Source organism: Haliotis rufescens, unplaced genomic scaffold (assembly GCF_023055435.1).
Source record: "Haliotis rufescens isolate VD_foot unplaced genomic scaffold, xgHalRufe1.0.p SCAF_21, whole genome shotgun sequence".
Taxonomy (NCBI): Eukaryota; Metazoa; Mollusca; class Gastropoda; order Lepetellida; family Haliotidae; genus Haliotis; species Haliotis rufescens.
Window position 1 is genome coordinate 1842987 of NW_025963902.1, and position 19001 is coordinate 1861987.

The 19001-nt window shown below is 40.8% G+C and overlaps 2 protein-coding genes across 3 annotated transcripts in view; one reads left to right on the plus strand and one right to left on the minus strand.

Annotated features, from left to right (window-relative positions):
- Positions 1 to 5623, minus strand: part of LOC124116430 (sulfotransferase 4A1-like) — a 28384-nt gene extending 22761 nt beyond the window's left edge. The window contains exons 1-3 of the mRNA XM_046477760.2: positions 5332 to 5623; positions 3434 to 3654; positions 1935 to 2252 (exon numbers count right to left, since the gene is read on the minus strand). Of these exons, the coding sequence (XP_046333716.1) occupies positions 1935 to 2252; positions 3434 to 3599 (484 nt within the window). The 5' untranslated portion in view covers positions 3600 to 3654; positions 5332 to 5623. The remainder of the gene's footprint in view (positions 1 to 1934; positions 2253 to 3433; positions 3655 to 5331) is intronic.
- A 3174-nt stretch (positions 5624 to 8797) lies between these two features.
- LOC124116426 (sulfotransferase 1C2-like) lies at positions 8798 to 17792 on the plus strand. 2 transcript variants are annotated; one of them, XM_046477756.2, is made up of 6 exons: positions 8798 to 8948; positions 12316 to 12494; positions 12640 to 12963; positions 14712 to 14815; positions 15813 to 15978; positions 17052 to 17792. In XM_046477756.2, exons 1-6 carry the CDS (start codon positions 8935 to 8937, stop codon positions 17159 to 17161), a joined length of 897 nt encoding a protein of 298 aa, XP_046333712.2. In that variant the 5' UTR covers positions 8798 to 8934; the 3' UTR covers positions 17162 to 17792. The 2 variants fall into 2 exon arrangements, with proteins under 2 accessions (XP_046333712.2, XP_048257044.1); XM_048401087.1 differs by lacking the exon at positions 15813 to 15978.
- Positions 17793 to 19001: the final 1209 nt, after the last annotated feature.

The following is a 19001-nucleotide window of genomic DNA, read 5'->3' on the forward strand; positions in this document are numbered from 1 at the left end:
AAACATTTAAATTTACTGTATGCAATGGCTTATGCACCTTAAAGGATAATGCCACACACGACTTCCAATTGGTTCACGAAGAACACAATATTATTCCAATAATTTGAAAAAAATATGATGTCATCATTAGGAGAAACGTAATAGCAATGTTGATCTTCCTCTGTTTGGCAATTGCAGAGGAGAAGAAGAAGAAGATCCAAAAGTGCTTTTAGAGAAGATGAGAACAGGAGTGGCTGCGCAGTAGCCATAAAAAGGTTTTTCAATCAGTATCCAACACGTCTAATATGAATCAGGGCCTCAACCACAAAGTTTTCATGTGATGATACGATTTACGATACATTTCTTTCTGTATCAAAACGATACATTTACTGAAATATATTACTTACTTCTTGTTTAATAAGCTCCAGCATGTTTGTCAGTCAAATATCGCAAATGAGTTGTCATCAGTGTTTCATGTTCACTACTAAATATAGCCACTACATCGAGTCTAAAGCTGGATTTTCTTTTTGAAGCTGCTGTGAAATATTTACAGGTCAATAGGTTTCGATATATCTAACGTATCTTGATACGTATCATATCGTGACTTTACTGGATCGTTTCACCCTAGGTCTAGGCAGTATAGGAGATGTATTATGTTTATGATGTATATGTGTAGACACTTTAAATAATAAGTATTCTGGTTAATCTTTTTTTAACCTAAGGCTAGTTTGAGGACTAGTATACTAGCTGCTAAGACAGCGACATTTAACCTCTTCAACAGGTTCCTTTGTCACACAAACGTTCACATCTGTGGAGCCCCACTACTGACTACACCAAATTTTCATTACATTTTAAACAAAAATGGCTGAACAGTGGCCACCCATAGTTTCAATATGGCTGCTGTGGCGACCATATTGAAAATCTGATTTGAAGCTCTTGATCAAATATAGGTGTAATCACTGGTAAGATGAAATATGTTAAGTTTTATCTTCATAAGTCCAGTGATGTCAAAAGAGATGATGTTATTAAAGTACTAGGAAATGCATATTTAGAGAATGTAGAAATATGGTGAGGTCAGATGACAAATGTAACATATTGCAAAAGCGGATCAGACATGTTGGGCTCCACTTCAAAATGCATGGACACAACTGAATTACATTTTGAACAAAAAGGCCGTGAACAGTTATTTATCTAGAAGCCTATAGGAACTTCAACCTCAGCTGTCAGCATCAATGGGATGAAGCATGAAGATTCAGCTTCATTGGTCGTGTGGTTCCTGAGGTGGAGTTGTTTAAAGATGACGCCGGATGTCGGAGAACCAGGCTGTAGGCATAAGCCCAATTTCTTTTCAATAAGGTGAGCAATAAATTAATGTTATTCATTACTAGCTTTGGTATTCTCTACACAGAGCGAATATCTACACAAATACATTACGTTTAAGGAATAATTATATGTATGATTTCAATGATTTAATTTGTTCTGTGTGACATCGGAGAACAAATCCTCAATATTACAGCGAGGATATTAAACTGGTTTAAAACAAAACAGAAATCCAAATATATATCCCATTAAATATTCACCCAACAGGGACAGTATGGAAATAACGGATCGCGAACAAGAACCTTCCTTTGACCTGGACGTCTGTATGAGTATAGTCACCCTTCCTTCACATTAAAAAAAAATATGACGCTCGTACAAATGGGAACCAGGGTCGCAAATTAGGTGTGATATCTGCTCCTATCCGAAAAAATTATATGATCAAACCTTCTTTTATAATCTTATGCTGTACTGACAGGAGGCAAAATTGCATAAACCAGTTATATAATCAAATCTGAAGAAAATTTGGTCATAGTATCTCGCGTTTCTGATATGAATAAACATTTTAAGAGTTTATGCTGGGAATAAGATTATTTGCATTAAATAAATATTTTCATTGTTCATCAATCAACACTTACTGGAATGATTCAAAAATGCCTGAAGGAAAGACTGAAAGGTTCTCCTGCATCCTCCTCTCCCCTTCTGTGTGTGGAGATACTGGGACACGCACACATCCTTGGGGTTCCGGACGAGGTAGAGAATCTTTGGCTTGTGGGTGAGGATCTGTGACGGGAGGAACCGGAGGGGGTAGTGGGAATGGAGGAGCCTGGGGGAGGGGAGGTCAGCGAGCTGGTCAGCTGAGGTACGGTCCAGTAGGTGGAACTGACCAGTCCGGTGATGGTCGTCTGAGCCGGGGGTCGGGAGGCTGGTAAGGATATTCCACAATGAAGAGCATCCTGGAGAAGAAACATGCAGTGTGTGATTAGGTTTTCATGACGCTTTAGTATTAGTCCATCCATTTTACAGCCAGGGAACACCTGTAATGGTCTTCCGACAAAGTTTGCAATTGAACCCGGATGTTCGGAATGAGTGAGTTTACGCCGCTGTTAGCAATAGTCCAGCAATATCACGCGGAGACCAGAAATGGTCTTCAAGCATTGTACAAATGTTGGGAATCGAACTGGGTGTTCGGGTGGCGAGTCAATATTTTAGCCACTGGACTGCCCCGAGTGTTGAAGAGGATGGGGTTGAGTGACTGAGCAGAAGGGGTTTTACGTTCCGGTGTGGGAATCGAACCCGGGCTTTTGCGTGACGTGTGAACGCTCTAACGAAAAGGCTGTCTTCATCCTGGATTATTGAATATTGTGTCATATATACGATCAACGAACAAAATAATGAACTGAAAAATCGAACTGATGTTGTGATTGGGATATGTTGACTGTTCATTTGGGGACTAACAATGACTGATAGTATTTGTAAACACTTCAGTTATATATGACGTGTTCATGTCATACTAGAGCAAATTCCGCATACACACACACAAATTATATATATAGATACACATTCTACATATAGATATTGCTTTTGTGATTGTTGTTTAACGCAACAGGCAGCAGTGCTTCAGCCATATGAGGGCGGCCTGCAAATAGTCCGAACTGGGTCAGACAGACCAGTGATTAATATTATGAACAATGAACCACGTCACCGAACCAGACCACCCCATCCATGTAGTTGCTGCCAAAAACGATCAGCACAGTTTTCTCGTTCTCTCCCTCCCTCCCTCCTTCTCACACTCTCTCTCCCTCCCTCACCCCCTCTCTCTCATTCTCTCACTCTCTCTCTCCCTCCTCACTCTCTCATTCTCTCACTCTCTCTCCCTCCCTCACCCCCTCTCTCTCTCATTCTCTCACTCTCTCTCTCCCTCCTCACTCTCTCTCTATCTCTCGCGCTCTCTCTCCCTCCCTCTCTCTCTCCCTCTCTCTTTCTCTCGCTTCTCTCTCCCTCCCTCACCCCCTCTCTCTCTCTCCCTCCCTCACCCCTCTCTCTCTTTCTCTCTCCCTCCCCCACCCCCTCTCTCTTTTTCTCTCGCTCTCTCTCTCCCTCCCTCTCATTTTGCGCTTTGATTTTCTGCACTCACCTGAATATGGATATCCAATAATGAACACATCGTCTTGCCTCACTGCCAGATCCCTCACCTGTGTGATGTGTGTATGTAGGGCCCTGTCTCCGGGATACACCTGGAACTCACACCCATCGTACTCCATCAAGGGGAGGTAGTCCCCAGGTCGTGGCGTCTCACACATGGAAGGGCAGTAATTGGGTTCGTAGAGAAATACGCACAGGTGAAATGGTACCTGCCTTGGAAACAAGGAGACTGTCAATGAGAACTATAAACATTCCTAGTTTGTAACTACTAAATATTAAATCCATGATTAGAACATTCCCTATGGACAAAGCCGTCTGGCTATTATTGCCGGTAAGGGAGAGACGTGGGTTTACCGCCGCTTTGAACAGTATTTAGTCATTATTGAGGGAGCTATCTGGCTTAAAAAGTGAGGGAGCTATCTGGCATAATAAGTGTGGGAGCTATCTGGCATAATTAGTGAGGGAGCTATCTGGCATAATTAGTAGGGGAGCTATCTGGCATAATTAGTGAGGGAGCTATCTGGCATAATGAGTGAGGGAGCAATCTGGCATAAAAAGTGAGGGGGCTATCTGGCATAATTAGTGAGGGAGCAATCTGGCATAATTAGTGAGGGAGCAATCTGGCATAATTAGTGAGGGAGCAATCTGGCATAATCAGTGAGGGAGCTATCTGGCATAATTAGTGAGGGAGCTATGTGGCATAATTAGTGAGGGAGCTATGTGGCATAATTAGTGAGGGAGCTATCTTGCATAATTAGTGGGGGAGCTATCTGGCATAATTAGTGAGGGAGCTACCTGGCATAATTAGTTAGGGAGCTATCTGACATAATTAGTGAGGGAGCTATCTGGCATAATCAGTGAGGGAGCTATCTGGCATAATTAGTGAGGGAGCTATCTGGCATAATTAGTGAGGGAGCTATCTGGCATAATTAGCGAGGGAGCTATCTGGCATAATAAGTGAGGGAGCTATCTGGCATAATTAGTGAGGGAGCTATCTGGCATAATTAGTGAGGGAGCTTTCTGGCGTAATCAGCGAGGGAGCTATCTGGCATAATTAGCGAGGGAGCTATCTGGCATAATTAATGAGGGAGCTATCTGGCATAATAAGTGAGGGAGCTATCTGGCATAATTAGTGAGGGAGCTATCTGGCATAATTAGTGAGGGAGCTTTCTGGCGTAATCAGCGAGGGAGCTATCTGGCATAATAAGCGAGGGAGCTATCTGGCATCATTAATGAGGGAGCTATCTGGCATAATTAGTGAGGGAGCTATCTGGCATAATTAGTGAGGGAGCTATGTGGCATAATTAGTGAGGGAGCTATGTGGCATAATTAGTGAGGGAGCTATCTGGCATAATTAGTGAGGGAGATATGTTGCATAATTAGTGAGGGAGCTATCTGGCATCATTAGTGAGGGCGCTATTTGGCATAATTAGTGAGGGAGCTATGTGGCATAATTAGTTAGGGAGCTATCTGGCATACGCCACACCTATTATATACACCCCTTTACTGTCGTGCTAGCAACATTCGCATGGTGTATGAAAATAAATTATAAGAAAGTGTTTATGAATAATACATATTTAAACCACGTGTTATATGTGACCACAATCGATCTGTTAGACCATGGCAATATGCCAGGTCAGGCATGTCGCTAAGACCAGCACTCGGAGCACATTCGTATCACACCAGGTAACCATGTAAACACAATCATAGCGTCCATAGCAACCAGGTGTAATGGATGTCGACCGATATCATATCAAGAAATTCAGATACTCGCAACACAACATGCAAAAAAACACTATTCCCTTTACCACGGTATGATGAGGTTATATATTGAGCTGCGTTTATGACCCCTTCGTTATACAACATGTGGTTGTTATCGCAATAACATACCTTGTCTCTCAGATCTGTGACTTGCATAAACTGTCCAGCCTTGGTGTGAGCGTGTCGGGCTGACAGAAATAGCTGTAAGATATCCTCCCGTGCATCTGGGTTAAACTCCCTCGCGCAATGTTGTCCTAGCCATTCTACCCCGTGTACACTGAGAGTGTGCGACACCAAGGCTTAACCAGTCTACGTCGGCAGTGCTCGAAACAAACAGGGCTGGGGCTAAATACAGCATTAGGACGCTTCTTTGCTTGTTGTGTAGAGCCGCTAGGGTTTATGTTATACATTTGCTAGTAAACGCATAATTCACACTGTGAGAATCTAAGGGTTAACAGGACAGGAAATTAAGTTGATCGGATTGACAAGCAGCGGGTATTGATTTCCTTCATTGTTATGCAGAGTCGCTTGTGTTTGTCTTACATGTGTCAATAAACTATAATTAACACTACAGTATTTTAAGGGTTAACTGGACACGGAAGTCAAGGACGAAAAGGTTGACGAGTAGCGGATATTGACTTCCTAACAGACGTGCAGTGAATACCGTAAGTCTTGAAATTAATGCGACGCTTCCTTTAGTGTTGGTAGACACCAGGGTTTGTGATAATTAATAAATAAATAAATAAATAAATAAATAAATAAATAAATAAATAAATAAATAAATAAATAAATATCTTATTAAAGCTTTATTCATTGTGTGAGAGGGTGGGTTTGACGCAGCTTTGAATGATATTTCAGTTAGATCACAGTATCCGAATCAGTTTATTTAGGTAGGACAACTCAGTAACCCAGGTCGTAGACGTTTAATTGCTACCAGTGCAGCCTTGTGTACACATATCATGGTTCATTATCGGCCGACTCTGGGATTCGAACTCTTTAACTTTCCCGTCGCCGTTTAGTATGCATAGACTCACAACGCCTGCGCAGTAAACTAGATGACAGGTGACTGTCTTAACGCAACAGTCAACGAGTAACAGTTTACCCGACAATCGTACACGGACAGAGAACAGTGTCCTATATTTGCATATTGAGGTAATTATCAGTCAGTTGGGCTGTCTCCCATAACAAATTCATGTCATGACCACTACACTAAATTAAAACCACAAGGGCATATTACCCACTGAGGAGTAGGGATTGGATGGAGAGGAGCAAGCTGTGAGAGATTTAGCTTAGAAGGATGTTAACCTTGTGTTCATTGACATTCCTGCATTCTGATTAGCTGAATTTGTCACGTGTTATTGCATTCATCTCCCCACGCCAACCGAAGCGGACTACTTTTAATACTACGGAATGTTGGGGAATCCAAATATTACAGTCGAGGGAATTCCCTTTCTCCTCACGAGTATCGGCATGCACGGGGCATTTAGCGAATTCATACGATTTGCACATCGGTTTTTCGATTCATACCTCAATGAACCGAACAAATACACAGTCATTCCTTAATTGTTATGTTTTAACAAGTATATTCATGTCTTTGAACGGCATTTAGAAGTGATACAAATAAAGGAATAGAATTTATGAATGTCAACTGCTTTATTATGAGGAACACAACGTGTCGGAGTACATGCTCACTCCTTCAACTGATACTCCGAAGCGTTGTGTTCCTCATAATAAAGGAGTTGACATCCATAAATATACACCTCAATATGATATCGGATAGAATATCCTTGAAACAGAATGCAAACATACATTACCATGTATTTCATATCAGAGGTCAAATAAGGTGAGTTAACCAATCAGAAGTAAGTAAAACAAATCTTTTAAAAATTAAACTAGACATGGTACAAATACAGTAAACTACGGTTATAACGAACTCAAAGGGACTACTAATTTTAGTTCGTTATAACCGTAATTCGTTATAAGCACATATACAGCATAACTACAGCATATAGTCGGGACTAAAAAGTTAGTTCGTTATATCCGTTAGTTCGTTATAAGCGTGTTCGTTATAACCGTAGTTTACTGTATGCAAGATTCCCCTTGCCACTCTGAAAACAGGAACTGTAGTTAAATTCGCTATAGTTTATCTCTTAACGCCAAGATATGAAATAGCAACGGCCAAATGTATCTGAACAGAGCAGGCAAAACAATTCTATCCATTTCTAAAAGGATAACCACTTCGTATCACTACTAAAAATACAAAATTATTAATGCAAAAAACCTCCAGAAATCTTAAGGATACTAAAAGTCCGACTAGATATGTGTATCCTACTCACACACGTGAGTCCCAAAGAGGGGCAGTTCAGCAGAAATTGCTAAGTCAGAACGCGATCTCTTAAAGCACTCAATGCTACTGTCGAACCCATTCGACAGTGTGTCGCTAGCCGCGCAGCTACAGGCGAATAGCATAAAGACACCCAAATAGCATTCAGAATAACTGTTTAGCAAGTACACTTTACATATCATTTAAATCATCTATGGTATGCATAAATACTCAGCTCTCTAACTGTTAAAATTTTAAGTACTTCCCGCAAGTTGAAAAGGTATCGATCGGTCAAATATCTAGGCACACAACCACCGCAGCGTCTAGTGTTGACTTGAGGTATGCAGACCATTACTTTCTCTTTACAGTTCTCATTTTTTTCATTTGATCACAATTTTTTGTTCGTTGATGAAAAGATGTTTATGTTCGTAATTTCTGAAAATAAGCAAATTTTGGTTGAATTAATTATAAACAAAAACAACCTGGATCGTTACATTATCGATTGGATGAAACGGACAGAACCATGGCAACGGCGGATCCCGTTATACTATTACAATCCTTTTCTTACATCTAACTAATTGTTCTAGAATTTTTACTTAGATAATTATTTTGGTAAAATTAATCTCATATTTAACGAGTTTGCAAATGATTTTAAATTTCAGAATTACCATTGCGTTGTATGCCAACAAAAAGATGAATTTAAACTGAATTAAATTTAACGTTAATATAAAAATCTTATATCTTACTCTTTAAAAAAAAGAATTCAATTGTAATCATTCAGTGTTTTTTTGTGTTTGTTTGTTGCAGGACTAGCCCACTTCATGATAAAGGGGACAGGCAGTGGATTAGCTGCCCGCTGAACCATATCTTTGTAGTGATTTTGGCATGTAGTTTTTTTTTTGAGGATACCGTTATCTGCCTTGACTAATCTAAGCTTGCTACTGGCAGAAGATCAGTGATCCAGTTTCTGGATACAGTTGGACATTTCATCAAATTACAGTAATGTTGCTAGTAATGATGTAGTGCTAATGTTATAAAACATGAAGATGATGGATATAAATGTACAGTTCTATGATAATACATGTGTATTTATGATATTTGATGTTGTGAAAACATTTGAGTTGTGAAGATCTCATATACAAAAAGAAATGACAGTATCAAAAGTCAAATCATTCTTTGTTATCTTGTTGGAAGAGTTCATTTTACTTTAGGGATAAGGGTACAAGTGTGATATGCACTCATCCATAAATTTGTTTTGATAGTAGTGTAGGCGATATGAGTTGTAGGCCAGATGAGGACAGGCCGTCTAATCACGTGACTGAGGTAATAGCGAAGTTACGCAAGGAGTAAGAAGTTGTCCAAACGAGGTAGCCAGTTTCAAGCGTCCATCATAACAAGTACAGATTAACATGGAAAGTCTGCAGTAAGATAATATTCTCCTCAAATTAGCTTCATCCATCATCGCTATTGCAGTGTTTTTTAATTAGTTGACACCATACGCGACGATAAACGAGTTGGGCAGATGTTCTGTTGACGACGCCCCCATATCCCGATGACAAACATTCGGCTCCTCTCGGCCCTATCAGTCCGATACACGGTACGTTCGGGTGTGAAGTCCTGGGAAATGTCACAATGTAGAATGTTCACAATACCCTTTGGTCTGTGGACAAACGAATTGTTGAATTCGCCATACTTCTAACCCTTGTTTGATAGAGGCTTCAACTACTCTCGTTGGATAAACGATTTATTCACAGAGCCGTACACATGTCTGACATCGACGATGCATGAATGTCAACAGACACATATATTCAAACATCAGGGGCAGTTAATTCTGATCATCATTGCCGGTTAACATACATGTATAAGATCAGGTAAAGCATATAATAGTGCAAATAAAACGTCCATAAAATATCAATACACAGTAACTTAAAATTCCATTCTAACAGGAGTGAGTGAGTGTTATGGTTTTACGCCGCTTTTAGCAATATTCCAGCAATATCACGGCGGGGGACACCAGAAATGGGCTTCACACATTGTACCCATGTCGGGAATCGAACCCGGGTCTTCGGCGTGACGAGCGAACGCTTTAACCACTAGGCTACCCGACCGCCCCCATTCTAACAGGAATGAATGAATGACTGCACACGTTCTCTGCAAAGCTGACCTATTCTTTACCCTGTTTAACCCTTAGACATTATCACAAAGTTGTTGAGGATATGTTTAATTTGATTTAAAAAAATTGAGAATTCTATAATAGTGAAATGCGACGTTATTTCATCAGTGTCATTGTTATCTGCACCAAGAAAGAATGCTAACATACCATGATCATCCATCTTCTCTATTTTAACATATACTCAACAACAAAAGTTCCTATGACACCAATATTTTAGTGTATTTTTCAAACAAGTAAAGATTGGTTTTCAATATTGTAGTCGTGTATGAATCAAGAATGAAAAACGCAACTGCTCCAGAAAAGCATGCATTCCATGCAAAATGTGACTTTTATACAAGCCCAATGCATTTCACTACCAACAAATGGGCCAAAAATCATGTGCGTTAAAGGGATTCCATATTCATTGTTTAGCATCGTGCTGACAACCACTCAGGAAAACAACAAAATTACGCAGTTATTCAACATTACTAAAAGCCACGCCTGTCCGAAAATGAGCGTCTGCAAGCCATTGGTATGCTTGAAGCAGGATCGAGTCAACGTGATGTTGCAAGACAATTTAATGTCCACAGAAACACCGGTCTATTTGGTGCTTATGACAACGTTGGCAACAGACGAATGCAGTCAGAGACCATCCTCGGAGTGGCAGGCCACGCGTAACCAATAATCGACAAGACAAATGGATTCGAACAACACACCTACGAAATCGATTCCAAAGAAGGATCCCTGGCCTTCGACGAATATCTTCACAAACCGTACGTCGTCGCCTCAGATGAGCAGGGCTTGTCGCCAGAAGACCCACCAGACGTCCCATTTTGACAGGAAACCACCGTCAAGCAAGTCTACAGTGGTGCAGACAGCGTCTACGCTGGACGACCATGCAGTGGGGACAAGTTCTATTCACCGACGAGTCTCGTTTTCACCTCAGCCACAGCGATGGACGGATCCGAGTGTACCGACGTCGAGGTGAACGTTACGTCAATCATTGTGTCATGGAAGAAGAACGGTTCGGGGTCGGCAGCGTTATGGTATGGGGTGGGATTACAGCAAGACAGAAGACCCGTTTGATAGTTGTAGAGGGAAATCTCAATGGACAGCGCTACCGCGACGAAATCATCGTCCCCGTTGTTCTACCGTCTTTGCATCGTCATGGCCCAGGAATTACCTTTCAACATGACAACGCCCGGCCTCATATTGCTCGACTTGTTCAGGACAACAAAACAACGTGAATGTCATCCTCTGGCCGGCTCGCTCCCCTGATCTCTCACCAATCGAGTACATGTGGAATGAGATGAATCGGCGCCTTCGACATCGACCACGTGTTCCACAAACACTCCAGGAACTTCGAAACATGCTCCAGCAGATGTGGACAGATATCCCACAGGACTTTGTGCGACGCCTGGTTCATTCCATCAGACGGAGATGTGTTGCTTGCATCGCAACCAGAGGTGGACACACACGCTATTGATTTGTAAATTGACATTTTGGCATGTTCATGTTTTTTTTTTATGAAATCACGCATTTTCTGAAGTCAGTATGGCAAATTAAACCATTTGAACACTTATAGGAGTCTTTTATCTGTTGCAAACCGAAATTGTTTCAGATTTGGTAAAAAAACATAACTTTGCATTAATTCTTATTAAATTTCACGGAAACGTTTGTTGTTCAGTATACATTTTGAACATCAAGATAATCAGTGACATCAAGTAGACATTCACAGTTAATTATGACATGGTGATAATAATCATTAGCATCGATGCTCATGTTGTCAATCACTGGATTGTCTGGTTCAGACTCGATTATATACAGACCGCCGTCATACCGAAGGAATATTGCTGAGTGCGGCGTCAAACAACAAACCAAACAAAAACATCATCAGCAAAAGTAGTACATTTTGTACATTCCTTAGATATTTTGCTTCTGAATCCAATCAAGTCTGGACATAACATTACAATGCTGTATAACACATGAGGAGTAAGCGTTATGTGAATTTTAGAATATCGAAACAGCTCTACATGATAATTTATATTTCCATACTTCTGCGTTGTGGGTAGTTATTTCATTTAACATAAACTTTCTCCACTTATTCTTTGCGGGATTTCCCCTGTGAAATACAAGTACATGATGAAATAGGTTATATTATCTTAGCTGTTGAAAGCAACACTCCACATTTTCTGTGTAAATTATTGTTATGAAAATATTTGTGAATGTACTCAACATGTACTTGCAGGTAGGAAAAGGGAGGTAATCGTTACACTTACACTAGCTCAATTTGGGCGCAGAAAGATATCTTTATGGCCAAGTGACGCCCTTAATCACAGTATGACTACAACTATTATTGTAAGACGCTTGGGAAACGGAGCTGATCATTTGTCAGAGTGATCGGTATAATGTTTCATGACCACCTCCCCCATGTTCATGAGGACATTGGCAGTAAATGCTCGAAATGTGTTGAAATAAGGGACTGGTCATCTATTATAGAAAGGTGAGTGTGAGTGGTGAGGACTGAATATTGTTTGCCGACTCTCCCCATTTTATGTAACAGTATTTCATACTCACTAACTCACACATTAAACCATTATATAGTGACGTTAACCCGAACCCCACTAATTCTTCCTAGAACTCCCGAGATTCTGGACTACCGGAATGAAAATGGTCAAGGGTGGTCCTTCTACAAACATGACGGCGTCCTCCGGGCATTTCACACCACCCCTGAGGCTGATATGGAAATGATCCGAAATGTTCAGAAGATCGAACTTAGAGACGATGACGTATTCATAGCGGCATATCCCAAATGTGGTAAGAACCCGAGATAGACGATTTTCTCAATAAATGATTTTAAAAAGAATAATTTGACATCTAGTGTGAGTCAATGCTGTCCAACGCCGCAGTGAAGCGGCGTTAAACCCAACTGACACAATTCTGTCTATTCTGATCCTTCCAGGTACCCACTGGTTGTGGGAAATCGTCACCATGCTCAGGGCAGGTAACTCCGAGTACAATAAGAAGTCAAAAGACATCGCCATGTTGGGGAAGCCGAAGTTTCAGCGGGCTGATGAACTTCCCTCCCCTCGAGTTCTGAACTCGCATCTTTACTTCCGCCAGCTGCCGGAGAAACTGGTGGAGAAGCGAATTAAAACCATCTTCATCATGCGAAATCCCAAAGATGTCAGCGTATCATATTTCAACCACGCCAAAGGATTAAAAGGGATTTATAATTTTGACGGGACATATTCAGAATATCTGGATCTGTTTCTGGAAGGAAAAGGTGAGTAAAATGTAGATGCTATTAAGTCATATCAAGCCTCATGATATTAACAAAGCCTGATGGTTTAATAAGGTTATTACAATACATCTGTATGCCTGAAAGTGGGTTTAAACGCTCTGATATGCTGTGCCGCCCGAAAGTGGGTTGAAACGCTTTGACGTGCAATGTTGTCTGAATGTGGGTTTAACTTCTCTGACGTGCTCTGCTGTCTGAATGTGAGTTGAAACTCTCTGACGTCCTCTGCTGTCTGAATGTGGGTGTAAACTCTCTGACGTGCTCTGCTGTCTGAATATGGGTGTAAACTCACTGACATGCCATTCCCTGAATGGGTGTTAAAATTTTAAAGGTGCTGTGCTAATATGGGGTTGAGCTCTCTGAATGTTGGTCTTAACACCCTATCGTGCTGTTCCGAAACAGTGGTTAAGATATCTGACATTCTGCTTCCGTAACTGCTCTGACGTGATGAACACACATAGATTATGAGTTTGGAGTTAAATGCTCCGAAGTGTTGCTGTCTGAAGTTCGGTTTAAATTCTCTGACTTGCTGTTCGCTGAATATAGGTTTAAATGCTCTGACGTTCTGCGCTGTCTGAATATGGGTTTAAACTGTCTAACGTCTGGTGTCTGAACGTGGGTTTATATGCTCTGACATGCTGCACTCACTGAATGTGAGTTTAAACGCTTTAATATGGCGCCGCTTGAATGTGGTTTTTAAACACTCTGAATATGGGTTTAAATGCTCTGACGCCTGGCACTGTCTGAAATTGAGTTTATACTGTTCGGCGTTCTGATTGGGTTTAAAGCCTTTGACGTGCTGCTGTCATAATGTGGGTTTTAATGCTCTGACGTGGTGCTGCGTCAATATGGGTTTAAATGCATTGGGGTACTGCTCTGTGAATATGGGCTTGAGTGCTCTGACGTGCTGCTCTGTGAATGTGTGCTTAAACGATCTGACGTGCTGGGCTTGAATATGGGTTTAACACTCTGATGTGCTGCTGCCTGAACGTTGGTTTTTACTCTATGATGCGCTGCTCCCTGAATGTTAGCTTAAACGCTCTGGTGCGCTGCTGCCTGATCATAGGTTTAAAGTGCTTCACTGTATGTTTGTGGGTTTAAACGCTCTGACGTGCTGCGCTAGATGAATGTGGGTTTATACTTGCTGAGTTGTCACTCCCTGAATGGGTTTAAACACTGTGACGTGCTGCTCCCTGAATGTGGTTTAGATGCTGTGCTTTGAAGTGCTGCTCTGCTGCATCTCTGCTTCAATGAGTGTCGGACTTCTTGTTGACATTATAAATTACCAGTATCAGGAGGGGTACATGGGGCTTTATGCGTCCCGCGTCAGGTTTTTATACCACGAGCCGGAGGTATTAAAGGGGCATAAAACCCCATGTTCCCCGAGTGATCCTGCTACAACGAATTTATTTTACCGACTTGTTTTAATGTGACATTGTAAAAGAAGTAACACAAATTAAAAATTGAGAGGAAGTTGAAGTTCGATTTAGCTGAGGTTTGACTTGTGCCATGTCACGTGACTTCCATTCATTCGTGAAATGCGTGCTTTTTTTTGCTTTGAGGCGGGGTATAAGTGATTTATTCCTCCGCTGAGAAATTTATTACCCTCCAAGACGGTCTACACAGTATTTTATCCAGATCACGTGAACCAATCAGATCTCATCATTCTGGCAACGAGGTATGATAAAGGCTTATATATACATACAAGTTGATAATTGCTTCCAATGTTTCAGTTCCCGGTGGTGGTTATGCCGACTACGTGAAGGATTGGCAGAAAGTGAAACAGGACAACCCGGACCTGCCTATTCTAACATTGTTTTATGAAAACTTGAAAAAGGTATCATGTCATTTTTTGTAGTTTAAGGCTTAGATGACCTGTGTCAACAAGACCTCAAGGTCTGCTAGTTACAGGGTGAGAAAATGTTTCCATAAACACATGTAGTCCATCATTATTTATTCCCCCTTGCTAGTTACAGGGTTAGATGATGTTTCTACACACACATGTAGTCCATCATAATTATTAAAAATGTTGAGGTGAGGTGAGGTGAAATTGGGTTTAACGTCGCGTCCAAGATTATTGCACTTATATAGCGACGTGCATGTACGTGTGTGTGTTTGTGTGGCTGCTTGTACTAGTCCGGACTGATGCCGATTTATAGTGCTAGCTCACTGAGATACCATGCCGCAGTTTAACATGAATACCCCACTCAGACACAGTATACTGACTCCGAGCCGACCAGTCCTTGTTTTAGCCCCTTAATGCCGAGCGCCAGACAGGGTAACAACAAGTACCATCTTTTAACGTCTTTTGGTATGACGCGGCCGGGGATCGAACCCCGGACCTTCCGCTCTCCGGGCGGACGCTCTACCACAAGACCACGGAGGCGGTCTAAAAATGTTGAGCTGGGTACGTATATATATATACCTAGTTAATAATTATGATGTACTAAATGTGTTTATAGAAACATCTTCTAACCCTGTAACTAGCACACCATTAGGTCTTGTTGACACAGGTCATATAAGCCTTAAACTATATATATATAAACAAGTGATTTCAACAGGTGTATAAGTATTAAATATAGAAAAAAATAGATATTTGGCTAGGACTACAATGTAAGTTAAAGTTTTCATTACACCTGAAGAACCGTTGAAAGGGGAAAGATCTTGTGCTACCCCTGTCTGGAACCCTGTTTTGAACAAGACGGGAATTACAGATTCTATACTGAAATTTGGTGCTGTGGGCGATTTCACCGAAAATGGTAGCGCCTAGTTTAACGGAAGGTGCCGGCCGCGACAATTGATGTCGGTAATAACCCTAATGATTTCCATTTTAGGATCCTGTTAAAAACATCAAAACGGTTGCCGAGTTCATCGGAGAGTCAGTCACTGATGAACTCTGTGAGCAAATAGCGGATGCGTGCAGCTTTAAGAAGCTGAAGGTTGCAGACGCAGAGGTGAAGGAGGATTTGGTACATCCCACCGACATGATTTATAGAAAAGGTGAAACTATTGTGAGCTTTATCATTATCTTCTGTATTTGTAAATCATATGAAAATCAGGGTTGAAGTTGGTCCCAAGTACTATACTGAATGCTGTGGGGACACGCACGGGTTAGAGGAGGGAAGTTATGATCGATGAACAATGAATGCAACTGAAGGAATAACCTGTTTCATACATCGGCTTCACACGGGATAGTGAACTCAATATGTGATATACTGTGAACTACGGATATAACGAACTCAAAGGGACCACTTATCTTAATTCGTTTAAAACGTAGTTTGTTACAAGCATATATGCAGCAAATGAACGTGACCCCAAAACAGTTCGTCATATCCATATGTGTGTGTGTGTGTGTGTGTGTGTGTGTGTGTGTGTGTGTGTGTGTGTGTGTGTGTGTGTGTGTGTGACAGGACAAAAGTGCAAATAAACCTTACCTACACGCAACTTCGATATTTTGAAGACGATATTTGCATTAACGATGTAACGATCTATCTAAATCTGCAAAAAAATGTCTATACCAATGAGACTTGCACTTAAAGGAATTACTCATGGATAATTTACTTGAGGACACAAGAATTTGTCTTTGAAGATCCGGGGTTGAATAGGTCTTCAGCAACAAAGGTTCGCATGAGAGGCGACAAACGAAATCGAGCTAGCTGACTTTATGCATGTCATCGTATCCAAATTGCGTGGATGGATGCTTATGATGTCAATCACTGGATTGTCTGGTCCAGACTCGATTATTTACAGACCGCCGTCATATAGCTGGAATGTTGCTGAATGCTGCGTTAAACAACAAATACAATAAACAAAACTCATGTATGACTTACTTCATTATTTACTCACGTATCACTTACTTACGGACTTATTCGTGTCGGGGGCGGTCAGGTAGTCTAGTGGTTAAAGCGTTCGCTCGTCACGACGAAGACCCGGGTTCGATTCCCGACAAGGGCAAAATGTGTGAGAGCCATTTCTGGTGTCCCCCGCCGTGATATTCCTGGAATATTGCTAAAAGCGGCGTAAAACCATACTCACCCACTCACTCACTTAGTCGTGTCCTTTTATTGTTTCAGGTGAAGTCGGGGATTGGAAGAACTGGATAACAGTTGCTCAAAACGAAAGATTTGATGACGTCATAGACCGAAACCTTGAGGGAACAGGCATTGTATTCACGTATGAATAGCTGACGGATGATTAAAGTTGCGACAAAAACGGTTTGTCAACTATCAAAATTCAGAGGTCGCCAAATGACTACATAGAACAAATGATTTGTGAAGGCCAAATTATATATTGCTTCACATTTGTAGACACAGACATAGACAATAAGATATTTGCCTCGCCGTTTCCTCGATCGACAGTTTTTTTCCCCATTTCAATGGAACTTGTGTAACCGCACTCATCATCTGTGTCAATGATAGCTCTGTCAGCTCTGTGACGATTGGCTTATGCTAAACTTATTTACTATGTGCAGTGCATCGACTTCAGTATTCTGGTCCGTTTTACTTGACAACGTCATGGCAAAGTTCTTTTCCCATCGATCGTACCGGAAGGTGTGAGTTAAATTGTTAATAACAGTTACTGTGGAATTAATTAAAGTGATGGTTGACGTCATAGACCAAACGTTTGCGGGAACAAGCATTGTATTCACGTTTGAATAGCTAACGGACTATAGGTAGTTGATATGTATGTGTTGTCAAGAAAACTAAATGCCAATTATCAAAATCATTAATCAAGAACATATCTATGAATATTCATCTGCACAGTGTGTGTTACTGTTGATCATATGTACACGAGAAATAAAATGTAATAAGCAATTGCATCAGAAATTAATTTGATCCCAGATCTGTCCCATTTGGAAATGTCCTTCACATGTCTACCATAAACCGTTTTGAAAGGTTTGCTAAGGCCTTGAATGTTGTAATATCCTGATCAAACAACGTTTGAACAAACGTCGTATGGCACTCTTTTAAATTTTGGAAAAAGCATGCTCCATTATACCTATATCCGCCCATCTCAGTCGCCCTATAAGTCGCTCGAGCTGCCTTTTGTCTTGTCCTCTCGAGATATTTCTCAAGTTAAGATTGCAAGTCAGCCAATGTCCTCTCAGGAAGTACTGACGTACTCTCCTCGGCACTGATGACGATGCCAAGGACCATACTACTCCGTGCTGGGTTGAACCCTTTGTTCTAATTCACACAGAATCCCAGTTCTCTGATAACCTTGTACACACTGGTCAAAGGTTTTACAGTAGCCCAAGCATTAAGAGATATCGTGAAAGACAACTCTCCAGATTTCCCACTGATTGAGGTCAAGAATTCAGAGCCAAGGAAATTCAGAAGTTGTTACAACACAGGAAGATAAAACATTTACTAACCAACAATAAAACATAGACAGCGGATCGAGTACTGAAGACCACCACGACAAGGTGTATCGATATTTCACCTATGAACAATCATATTAGTATGCTGTCAAACCACAGACGTCTGCCAACAGCTATAAATAAAACGACAAAACCCGTTTCATATCCGATAGAAATCTCTGCATAAAGCAGAGTCGATTATACGATTCCGACTACATCATGAGTCTGTGATTATGAATCACTGGTAAAGAAACAAGGTGTTAACGATGATGAAACCTACCACAGAACCATTAGTATGCCACCATCAATTTTTTAATTATACACAAAAACAATCTGGATCGTTACATCATCGATGGGATGAAACGGACAGAACCATGGCAACGGCGGATCCCGTTATGCTATTACAATCCTTTTCTTATATCTAACTAATTTTTCTAGAATTTTTCTTAGATAATTATTTTGGTAAAATTAATCTTATTTATCGAGTTTGCAAATGATTTTAAATTTTAGAATTACCATTGCGCTGTATGCCGATAAAAAGATAACTTTTAACTGAGTTAAATTAAACGTTAATATAAAAATCTTATATCTTACTCATTAAAAAAAGTATTCAATTATAATGATTCGGTGTTTTTGTGTTTGTTTGTTGCAGGACTAGTCCACT